This window comes from Coregonus clupeaformis, unplaced genomic scaffold, assembly GCF_020615455.1.
Source record: "Coregonus clupeaformis isolate EN_2021a unplaced genomic scaffold, ASM2061545v1 scaf4557, whole genome shotgun sequence".
In the NCBI taxonomy this organism is placed as follows: domain Eukaryota; kingdom Metazoa; phylum Chordata; class Actinopteri; order Salmoniformes; family Salmonidae; genus Coregonus; species Coregonus clupeaformis.
In genome coordinates this window covers 1-11,929 of record NW_025538011.1, presented here as the reverse complement: position 1 = coordinate 11,929, position 11,929 = coordinate 1, and the positions used below count along the sequence as shown (strand labels likewise).

General features: G+C 40.1%; 1 protein-coding gene and 1 long non-coding RNA gene across 2 annotated transcripts; one reads left to right on the top strand and one right to left on the bottom strand.

The window, feature by feature from the left end:
- The first annotated feature begins 216 nt into the window (after positions 1 to 216).
- Positions 217 to 7,536, top strand: LOC121562066. Its single transcript, XR_005999392.2, has 4 exons — positions 217 to 308; positions 2,965 to 3,087; positions 3,185 to 3,914; positions 7,522 to 7,536. It is a non-coding gene; the product is annotated as an uncharacterized LOC121562066 (long non-coding RNA).
- Positions 7,537 to 7,858: 322 nt separating this feature from the next.
- On the bottom strand, positions 7,859 to 10,799 carry LOC123490734 (U3 small nucleolar RNA-associated protein 18 homolog). The gene is made up of 3 exons (XM_045220607.1): positions 10,776 to 10,799; positions 9,185 to 9,308; positions 7,859 to 8,033 (listed from the first exon to the last, which is right to left on the bottom strand). The coding sequence occupies exons 2-3, from the start codon at positions 9,280 to 9,282 to the stop codon at positions 7,859 to 7,861; spliced, it is 273 nt and encodes a 90-aa protein (XP_045076542.1). The 5' UTR covers positions 9,283 to 9,308; positions 10,776 to 10,799.
- Between the last annotated feature and the right edge of the window lie 1,130 nt (positions 10,800 to 11,929).

Sequence of the window (11,929 nt, the reverse complement as noted above, 5' to 3'; positions counted from 1 at the left end):
CTGATATCAACCTTTGGTGTTGCTATGCTATATAATTAGCACTTCCCAATGTCTAGACTCGAATATTTGACAGCACATGTCGATATCACCATTAACTGTTGTGTGGCGCTAGAATGCACAAAAGAACATGGGTGATTAAAAGCAGGCAACATGTCAATCAATTTTTGACCTCATCCAAGCCCCACCCATTCACTGGGCAGCCTTTATAAACTAGCTCTCATCATCATCTCAGCCTTACTGATTTTGTCTCTGTCTTGAACGGTTTGTGTCCAGGGTCTTCTGTCAGTCTCAACATCGTAACTTTAAAGGTATGCTGCTTGAATGGTGGTGTTACAACTCCCTTCATTTTGCATTATGTCATAGCATTGTGTTTTCACGCATCTCACGCTTGCGGTTCTATTCATTTCATGTTTTTAGGAAGTTGGTGGATCCGTGTCGGTTGTGTTTTGCCTTTGCAGTGACTAGCTAACATGCCACGTAACGGCGTGGTGTTTTGCCCGTTTATACCTAACTAACGTTAGCTAGTTAATTGATATACATTGAGTGACTCTTTTAAAGTTAAGTCTCATCCTAATAGTAAACCAATGACTTGGAGTAGTTATAGCATGCTTAACGATAGTTAATTAGTTGAATGTAACGCGGTAACTCCGGGTGCTGTGCATTTCAGTTTCACCGGACGTGACTGGCTTACGGGGTGACAACTGCTAATTCACATGGCTAACTAGTTAAGCCTTGCGGGTTACCATAAGCCAATTATTTGTCCCTCTCGTGTTACTATAAGCTCACTTGTAGGTGGCAAGTACTTGACAATTCTACTTTAATCTACTTGGAATTTATTTCGATTAAAGACCGTGGAAAGCCGGGCCATGTGGCATCTGATCTGTACCAAATATGGCCGCTTGCTTTAAACAATGGGATGTACTCAAGTTCATGGCGCTAACGTCCTTAGCTCGCTTTGAAAAAGTATATTAATGCCGTGTAACACTCGGATCTGTATTTAATCGGGACGTAGCGAGTTAACTAGTTACTTTTCGTGGTTTGCTGTCATTCAAACGGTGGGAGAATTTAACAATCAGCCCATCGCGATGTAAAAATGCTAACTAATGTATTGCCAAGCTTGCAAATATGTGCACAATTCGACTGGGTCCGGCGCAGGGTGTGGTTGTGATTTGATTAGATGACTCGTTTATAGTTTGAATGCTGTTAAGTCGGTGTAGGTTTTGAATATTATTATTTTAAAAAGCTCAATGAAATGACGTTTGAACCAGACAGTTTAACACTGCTGCAGCATCTGGCTGCAGTTCAGTGTAGTGAACTGTACTTTCTATAGATATAAACATAACTATACTAAAGCCTGAGTTCACTTTGCACAACAGTAACTAAGCTACAGTACCAGTAAAAAATGTATTGTTTGCCCGTGTATGAAACATCAGGCAAATCCCCGCCTTATCTTAGCTCATTGGTCACCATAGCAGCACCCACCCGTAGTCTGCGCTCCAGCAGGTATATCTCACTGGTCATTCCCAAAGCCAACACCTCCTTTGGCCGCCATTCCTTCCAGTTCAAATCAAATCAAATTTTATTGGTCACATGCGCCGAATACAACAGGTGCAGACATTGCAGTGAAATGCTTACTTACAGCCCTTAACCAACAGTGCATTTATTTTAAACAAAAAAAGTAAGAATAAAACAACAACAACAAAAAAGTGTTGAGAAAAAAAGAGCAGAAGTAAAATAAAGTGACAGTAGGGAGGCTATATATACAGTAAAATAAAGTGACAGTAGGGAGGCTATATATACAGGGGGTACCATAGCAGAGTCAATGTGCGGGGCAACTGCTAGTTGAGGTAATATGTACATGTGGGTAGAGTTAAAGTGACTATGCATAAATACTTAACAGAGTAGCAGCAGCGTAAAAGGATGGGGTGGGGGCAGTGCAAATAGTCTGGGTAGCCATGATTAGCTGTTCAGGAGTCTTATGGCTTGGGGGTAGAAGCTGTTGAGAAGTCTTTTGGACCTAGACTTGGCACTCCGGTACCGCTTGCCGTGCGGTAGCAGAGAGAACAGTCTATGACTAGGGTGGCTGGAGTCTTTGACAATTTTGAGGGCCTTCCTCTGCTGCCAATGACTGGAACGAATTGCAAAAATCTCTGAAGCTGGAGACTCTTATCTCCCTCAATAACTTTAAGCATCAGTTGTCAGAGCACCTTACCGATCACTGCACCTGTACACAGCCCATCTGAAATTAGCCCACCCAACTACCTCATCCCTATATTGTTATTTATTTTGCTCTTTTGCACCCCAGTATCTCTATTTGCACAATCTCTTGCACATCTAGCATTCCAGTGTTAATACTATTGTAATTATTCTGCACTATAGCCTATTTATTGCCTTACCTCCATAACTTGCTACATTTGCACACACTGTATATATATTTTCTGTTGTATTTCTGACTATGTTTTTTACCCCATATGTAACTCTGTTTTTTTTATTGCACTGCTTTGCTTTATCTTGGCCAGGTCGCAGTTGTAAATGAGAACCTGTTCTCAACTGGCTTACCTGGTTAAATAAAGGTGAAATAATTTAAAAAATAAATAAATTGGCAACGAAAGCAAATTGTTCATACTAAATACCCCATAGGCATGGAATGGGCATGTGGGAATACTTTCCGCAGGATGGGTGATAAGAATAGAATTGTGCTGTCCTTGCCCACTTTCCCACTAGCCACAGTACATCTGTTCACTCCATAGCAGTCTAGGTGACATTGAAGAGCTGTCAACTGGCAGTACATTGGTCAAAGGTTGTGCAGAGTGGCCTGGCTTACTCCAGCTAATTCAACAATTTCAGTTTATGGGGGATTTGGATTGCCAAGACCACAAATTAGGCTGTTTTTCCATTAATGTGCATTTCACTGATGGCCCACTGCCATTTCAGTCACTCAATATCTATCCTCCTGTGTTGCAGCACCATGTCTAACACCGAACGTACCTTCATTGCCATCAAGCCTGATGGTGTCCAGAGGGGGCTTGTGGGAGATATCATTAAGGGCTTTGAGCAGAGGGGCTTGTGGCCATGAAGATGATCCAGGTATGTGAATAACTGAATCTGTTCAGAGGCGCTTCTAGTAGGGTTCAATGGCATTTAACTGCTTAATATTGACCTGAGTTTTTTTGTGTGATTGCAGGCGTCTGAGGACCTTGTCAAGCAGCACTACATTGACCTGAAGGCCATGCCCTTCTATGGCGGCCTTTGCTCATTCATGCATTCTGGTCCAGTTGTTGCCATGGTAACTATCCTCCCCATGCATGCACTACGCACAGCCCGTTTCAAAATGCTGGCTCATTGCTAGATTCATAGTGGCTCACTGCTAATGCCACCCTGGACACTATACTTCAGGTTCTCTTGAGCGGTGCTTGCGATATAATTAATCGTTACTCCTTATAGTCCAAGGACCTTACAAGTTCTGTTTAAATGCAAATTGGCTCTGGAAGCCAAAACAGGCAAATACTCCATTTAAACGTGAATCAATTCTCATTTGCGGTACGTTGCTAGAAACATTGGGTGTAAAGAGGGAAATGGACACCATGAATCCATGCAAGTCACGTACCACAGCAAGGAATTTTGACTCCCAAAGTGAACAATGGTAAACGAATAAACTGTGGAAAATGCGATGATTATGCACAATTCTGTGTCTGGTTTTTCAGAATGCTCTTCACTCTTGTCAATTGATATTTCTGGTCCTGCAGCATTTTTAAATTGCTATAGGCTACTCTGGATCCTGTTACAAAAATTGTTGACACACAAACTTACCTTGTATCTATTTTTCTTCTGGGTGCTTTCTTCTGCAATGGAGTTGAAAGAATGAATGAGTCTGTGACTGTCCTACAAAGCTGCTGTCACCACTGCCAAAAAAGGTACTTCCAGCCAGTCAGGTATATGTGTGATTGTGCATGGGTGTGTTGTGAAGGGGAGTTGACAGCAGCTTGCACAGTGGTCAGGTGAGTTGGTGAAACAACTACAGTGCCCTCAAAGTATTCACACCCCTTGACTTTTTCCACATTTTGTTATTACATTTAGATTTTGTCACTGATCTACACACAATACCCCATCATGTCAAAGTGGAATTATGTTTTTAGAAATGTTTACAAATTAATAAAAATGGAAAGGTGAAATGCCATGAGTCAATAAGTATTCAACCCCTTTGTTTTGGCAAGCCTAAATTACTTCAGGAGTAAAAATTTGCTTAACAAGTCAGATAAGTTGCATGGACTAACTGTGTGCAATAATGGTGTTTAACATGATTTTTTTAATGACTACCCCATCTCTGTACCCCACACATACAATTTATCTGTAAGGTCTCTCAGTCAAGCAGGGTGGTGGCGGCATCATGTTTTGGGTATGCTTGTCATCGGCAGGGACAAGGGAGTTTTTTAGGATAAAAATAAAAGGAATAGGGCTAAGAACAGGCAAAATCCTGAAGGAAAACCTGTTTCAGTCTGCTTTCCTACAGACACTGGGAGACAAATCCACCTTTCAGGAGGACAATAACCTGAAACGCAAGGCCAAATATACACGGAGTATACCAAACATTAGGAACATCTTCTATGGCAAGACTTGAAAATGGCTATCTAGCAATAATCAACAACCAGCTTGAAGAATATTTTAAAGAATAATGGGTAAATATTGTACAATCCTGGTTTGTAAAGCTCTTAGAGACTTACCCAGAAAGACAGCTGTAATCGCTGCCAAAGTTGATTCTAACATGCATTGACTCAGGGGGTTGAATACTTAACTAATCAAAATATTTGTATTTTATTTTCCATTAATTAAAAAAAAAAGTAGAATTTTTGTGCCACTTTGTAACAACAAAATGTGGAAAAAGTCAAGGGGTGTGAATACTTTTTGAAGGCACTGTATTTCTCCTTTAACATGCGTGTGAAAGAGACATACTGTGTAAGTAGATATTGCTAATTAGTGTAGATCATTTTGTTACTAGCACATATATTATATTCATAAGAGATAGATTAAGGAGTTTGTGGTTATTTTGAGAGGTTCACCAACTACACAGCTGTAACCTGCTGCTGAAATCGCAAATCTGTAAATTAGTCAGACAGACCAGAGAATAGATAGAATCTGTGTTGATCCTAAACCTAAACACAAATTACCATTCATTTCACAACTGCAGCTATTTTTCCATGTCTGATCTGCAGGGCAAATATATTTATTTTTGACTCTCAAGACACCCTCATGAGAACAAAAACTAAGTAAAATGCTGATGAGGCCCATATATGCACTTCCCACCCGTTATAGTTGCTGTTGGTTTCTGCATTAGGGGGACTACAGGGGACAACTCTTTGTTTGTTTGGTGTTAAGGTTCATTCATCATAAAGACATTTCTCCAGCCTATTATATTACAGGAGTACCTCAGGACAGACCAAAACAATAAATGTGATAAAGATGCACTGAAACACGAGGAGAGAGAAATGATTTGGCTGAATGCAGATCCAAACGCCTTATGAGGAGAAATGTAGGTGTTGGAATGCTACCTATCCTGACTAGACGCTCTTAAAGGAGGATCTAAAGTATGTAACACATGGTGCTGTGACTGTCATTCATCTGGAGTCTGTAGGTGTGTTTCTCTCAAAGCTGTGGCTCAGCAGGGAGGGAGGTCCCTTTGGTGCAGTAAAAAATAAAGCAGTCAATTTCACAGTGCGAATGGCACCATCAAGCAAACTGTTCTATGAGCCATAATGGGAGCATGAATGCAAAGTAAGGGTTCATATTAGCTTCACTTTCTGATGTGTCTGTCTGGCCTGGGTCTTGTTCTGCTGATAAACTGGGTCAGATAGGCTGTGCCTTCAGAAAGTATTCATACCCCTTGACTTGATTTCCCCCCCTCAGTTTGGTCAGAGGTCCAGCTCTAGGCAGTCTGGGTAGTTCCATATTTATAGAGACCAATGTGCTCTTGGAAACTTTCAACACTCTAGAAATTGTTTTATACCATTCCCCAGATATGCCTTGTCACAATTCTACCTCGGAGATCTATGGACAGTTCCATGGACTTCATGGTATAGTTTCTGCTCTTCAAAAAGAAAAGGAAAGCCGCACACTCTAGGAGCTCAGATGCAATAATGTAATATCTTAATAACCAACGTTTCGACAGACAAGCTGTCTTCATCAGGGTATAATGACAAACACTGCGGGTCACTGGTTTATATAGTGTGAAAGGACACACGCAGGTGTCTGTAATCATGGCCGGGTGTGGCCTAATAGCATTGGCCAATTCACAGATAAAAACAACATACAAAAAACATGGATAGCATATGATCATAGATACTTAGCTACATAGGCCCACAACATTTACAATGAATAGCAAAATCACAAGAATGGCTTCAAATCAAAGTCTACGTTGAGACCGAAGGGAGCAAGGGTCTGCTCTGACATGCACTATCAACTGTGGGACCTCAAATAGACAGGTGTGTTTATTTCTAAATCATGTCCAAACAATGGAATTGGCCACAGGTGGACTCCAATCAAGTTGTAGCAACAGCTCAAGGATGATCAAAGGAAATTGGATGCAACTGAGTGCAATTGGGAGGGTCATAGCAAAGGGGTGTGAATACTTGTGTAAATTAGATATTGCTGCATTTAATTTTAAATACATTTGCATATATTTCAAAAACATGTTTTCACTTTGTCATTATGGGGTATTGTGTGTAGATTGGTGAGAAAAAAATACATATTTAACCAATTTTGAATTTAGGCTGTAACAACAAAATGGGGAATAAGTCAAGGGGTTATGAATACTTTCTTCATGCACTGTACGTTAAGTATTTAATCCAAAGTTGTGTGAAGCTGGTCAATTTTACACACTATCAGATATAGAGGAGCGCCTTCCTCATAAAATGGCAGCTTTAGTCAAGATGGAATTCACAGTGAATAGTTCTAATCCATTGTTGTGGCTGGTAACAAACAGATTATCAGGTCAACAGAGTAGACTACAAGTTTGACAGCTTTTCTATACTAGTTTAAGCATTATAGTCAATCTATAATGTTATTGTTCTCTGCGAAACAGAACAAATATAATAGCCAAGAATCAAGGAAATTAAGTTGTATTTTATCCATTACACAAACATTTGTAAAACCCTAAAAGTAGACAGAAAGAAATATACAGGATGTGCATTCTGAAAACAGAATATAATTGCTCAAATTAAGCGGAAAAAACAGGACAACGAAGACATGGTCTCTTGCTGTGAATAAATAATTCCTCAAGTCAAGTCCTTTTCATGGTAAAATGTCTTCTTGAAGACAATGCTAGTTGTATTGAGGGAGCTTGGTGTCTTGATCCCGTTTGTGATGCTCTTCTTCAAAAGTCTTTGTAATGCAACAACCTGAAATGTAGTAGAGAAAAATCTACCAAATTAATATTATTCAAATATCTTTCTTAGATGTATTTATTTGTATCAAAAAAATCACCCAGTGTTGATTTTATTTTCTGCTTTCCGAAAATAAAATATTCAGGAAAAACAAGACTCGCCTGAAGAGAGGGGCATGGCCCTTGTTGTTGGCCAGGGAGAAGAAGCCGCTGTTTGGGGAGAAGTCCAGGCAGTGGGCCTGTAAATGGTTTTCTCTGGAACATGGGGAAGTTCGAGAACACTGTGAAGCTGGGGATATGAACCTGAAATGATAAGGGTAGACACATTGATGACAGTAAAAGAGAGACATGGTTTTACTTCATTTAAAATCAATTCAAACTTTATTCATATCCAAGTCATGCTTTAAGAAAACCTCTTATATACATTATAGCTGTAATGACGACAAAGACAACATTACGTTGGTTTGTGTGGTGAGAGACTGATCAATCGGGCAGCCGCTCGTCAGCCCTGGAGGCGATGGCCAGGATCTCGGAGGTGGGGTTGAAGCGGAGAGAGGTGGCAGAGGTCACCAGGTTCATGATGGCCTTCAGAGGCTTGGGGTTGTTCTGCCGCATACACACCTCCTGGGAGTACACGTTCACCACACCTGCCGCTGACCTGAGATAATAGAAATGGTAGAAAATGTATGTGAAAAACTTGAGTGTGCTACAGGTATCCTAGGTATTTCTATATAAAAAAATGTAATTGGGTCGTTCCACGAAATGGGTGCCTTTTGATATTTTAAGTAGAAATTGTGTACAAATTTTAAAAGCCTGTTATATTAAATGACATGTCCTTTAACATAGACCACATTATATGAATAAAGACTTGCTAAAGTGCCAACATTTCTGCATTATGACATGTCCCTTCGTCAACCATGTGTCACCTCTAGGAAGATTTTAACCCACTTAACCCCAACATTTCTCCAAGTTTCACCATCATTGTACAGCCCTTGTTATTTTGTTGCTTTGACAAAGTCATTTCTGAAGATGATTTATTTAATGTTATTAATTTACGTCTGTCCCTCATTTTAAGATCAACCATGTTACTTGAACTGAATTCTCGTTTTAATAAAATGAAACTATTCCTTTTTAATATTTCCCCCCCAAAAAACATAGAACATCTAACAGTCAAATCGTAGAGTAAAAGCAGGTGAACTGGTTCTACTCTTTTTGGCCATTTTCTGGTGTTTTGTGGTGGAAAACTGAGTGGGTCGAGCATAACACGTCAACCCTGTAATCCATAGATAGACAGGCTAGTCATTTTCTAACTTAATTTTTTTTGTGAAGATTGCATTTAATTAAGACTTCCTGTTGCACAAAACAAGATTCCATTCCCCCTGTCACCATGAAATGTATGGCTGATTAAAGATGAAATCATCAACCCTGTTATGCTCAACCCTGTTACTTTATTTGGCACTTAATAGGCACTTACTATAATTGTTTTATTTAACCTCTTAAAAGTGGGAAAACATGTTTTTTATTAAGTTGAATGTGCTCTTTATGACAATTTAAAAATTTGTTACACTTCTTAAAAAGGCACCTAATTGGTGGAACAACCCAATTATCCTGAAGGTTTTGTGACAGAATCATGCATAAAATCTAAAAAAGACATCTGAAGTAAGACAAACAGGACAATACAAACATTGCAATGGTTTGATCACAAAACGACAGAGTCAATCGCTGCTGAATCATATCAGCAAGGAAATGGATGAATGAATAAATGAGCTACACACCAACAACCTTATGAAAACAAAATGGCTGACTCACCCGCAGGCCAGATACTGTCCGTTCCTGGATGCAGCTATGGAGGTCCCACTCACACAGCCATCATCTGTGAACCTGTTCAGGCATTTACTGCTCCTCATGTCCCATATGTACACCTCACCCTCCTCTGCAACATCAAAAAGGTTTAGTACATACAGGTACCCATGTACAGCTTTAAAAGTGCAATATGCAGAAATCGCTCCGCCATTTCCTTTTTGCTAAAATGCTAGTGACAAAACAAGCAGTGGTCGCCAATGCAGTGGTCACTTTTGAGTCGAAATGCAAGCCACATTTTTTTTTTTTAACATGACAAAAAACACAAGCCTATATATGAAACATTAACCAATTAAAAATTGTTCTGTAGCAATGAGGTTTGTAGTAGGCTATAGGCCCAATACATTATCACTGAATATTGGCTATGCTTGAACTGCCCTGCCAATGTTGTTCTTCTCAGATCTGTTTGAAATTATATTTCAAAATTGTAGGTATATGATCACACTGGTAGCAGATCATTTGCTGTATTACTTAGGCACAGCTGAGTGAGCATAATCATTTGCTTTTATTTATTTTACTGGACTGATGGCCTGCATCTGATGATCACTCTGAGGGAAGGAGAGAGCAGCGGTGAGGCCTCTCACCAGAAAAGGGGACACAGTCTTCCAGCTGATGGAGAAACTCAAGTCGCACTGCATTATTTCTGCCTCATGCACCAATTCATGTTGTTATACGATGGCCAGTTAAAGTGAAATATTCTCGATATAAAAAAGAGTCACGCCACTAATAACACTTTGCTATACTGGTTGTAGTGTGTGAGTGGAAGTAGGGGAGAATGCGCATCGACAGTGCTGAATAACAACTTAAACTTACTCATAAAAACAGCGTAGCGGCTGCTGTATTCGTTGAGTCTCTCTCAAGTCATGGTTTTAAAATTAAGACATTTCACAGTATCAACTTTGCTGTGCGCTCGAGGCTTCTTTTTTACAGTCTATGGCTCGAGGGAAACTGTGCAGACACAGTGATCTGAGCTATCTGATTGGCCAGCGGTAGGCCTATATTTCTCTCTGGGCCTGCCGGGTAAGTGAGTTCTACCTTCAGACACATGACATTTTTCAAAACGGGAACACTTTGCCTTCCCAGTGCTAGGCTGCCAATCAAGTGCCCCTACCGTCAACTGCACAAAACAAACACATAAAATAGGAACACAAGGCTTTATCGTTGTTTCTATACAGAAATGTTTGGTGACCGACTAGGAATACCTTGAAGATTGACTGGTTGGTGACCACTGGTGTAGAGAACCATTGTATCATCTGAACCGCTGTTAAATATATTTTCCATAAACAAAAAATATTGTATTTTCAGCTGTTTGAAGTTGGTGTACAAAACCGAAAGTAAAAGACACAAAAACAAATCTACCGCTTCTTAGACTTGCTTTCAAAGAAGAGTGACGAGATATATAACTCACATTTCTGTGAATTTGGTCAGGTCGCGCCAAAAGTTACATATTGCAGCTTTAACTAAAATCATCTAAAAAAAAGGCTTTTAGGGATGTGATTGGGATGTGGCTGTGTGCTTTTAGACCAGGGTAAAACTCCACCAGAATTGGTGAATACTTTGCTGCCGTCGGGGTGAAAGACTTACTCCCGTAATGTTTCCGTTGATCTTCAGAGCTTTTCACTACCTCCTTTGTCTGAAAAAAACAAAATCAATGAGAAAATACTGACATTTATGCAATGCATGTGGTTGTCAGCATCATTTTTCATTATGAAGCTTTACCGTTAGTTCCAAGTCATGGTGTTTGGTTTTACAAGCACACTTTCGCTGATCCAAAATGGATTCTTATGTTTGATCCATTTTGGATGTGTGTTATGTCAGGTATTTGCCATCCAATCACCTACCTTCATTGTTAACACGTGGAGGTATCCGGAGGTGCCAGTGAGAAGGGAGGGATTCTCCATCAGGGGAGACTTCAAACTCTTTCACCCTCTGTTTCCCTCAGACCTGGGGGACAACCATAATTGTTACTGCACTCCAATCACACCCATTTTCAAAAATAATACAGTCTGGCTGAGAATATACAGTGATTTTATCTTTAAAACCCAATCACAGAACACAATAATTTGCTCGTAATAACTAGGCTTGGTCGGTATACCATATTGCCGTATAACAGGGTATTTGGAAATAGCCACAGGATGGATTTCAATAGCGGCCACACAGTTGAAACTTTATTTTCTATACATTTGAATATTTGTAGCTACTTTTAAGTAAATACCTGCAGTCAACTTGTGCAATACATTGGAGATAAAGAAGATGCATGCTTTCTTCATTTCAATGTCATATCATTTTCATTATGAAGCTACCGTTAGTCTCCAAGTCACATGGTGTTTGGTTTACAAGCACACAAATCTACGAGAGACCGGAGCCTTGTGAGTCACTCAATGTTTTGCACTACGTGCCAGGTGATCTAGGGGTGGCAGGTAGCCTGCGGGTGGTGGAGTTACTGGGCCAGTAACCGAAAGGCTGCTGGATCAATCCTCGAAAGGACAAGGCAAAATCTGTCGTCCTTGTCCTTAGCAAGGCAGCAAAACCCACTGTTCCCGGCCGCCGTTGACATGGATGTTGATTAAGGCAGCCCCGCACTTCCTCTGATTCAGAGGGGGTTGGGTTAAATGCAGAAGACACATTTCAGTTGAATACATTCAGTTGTAAAAACTGACTAGGTATCCCCTTTGCCCTAGTTACAATTCACTA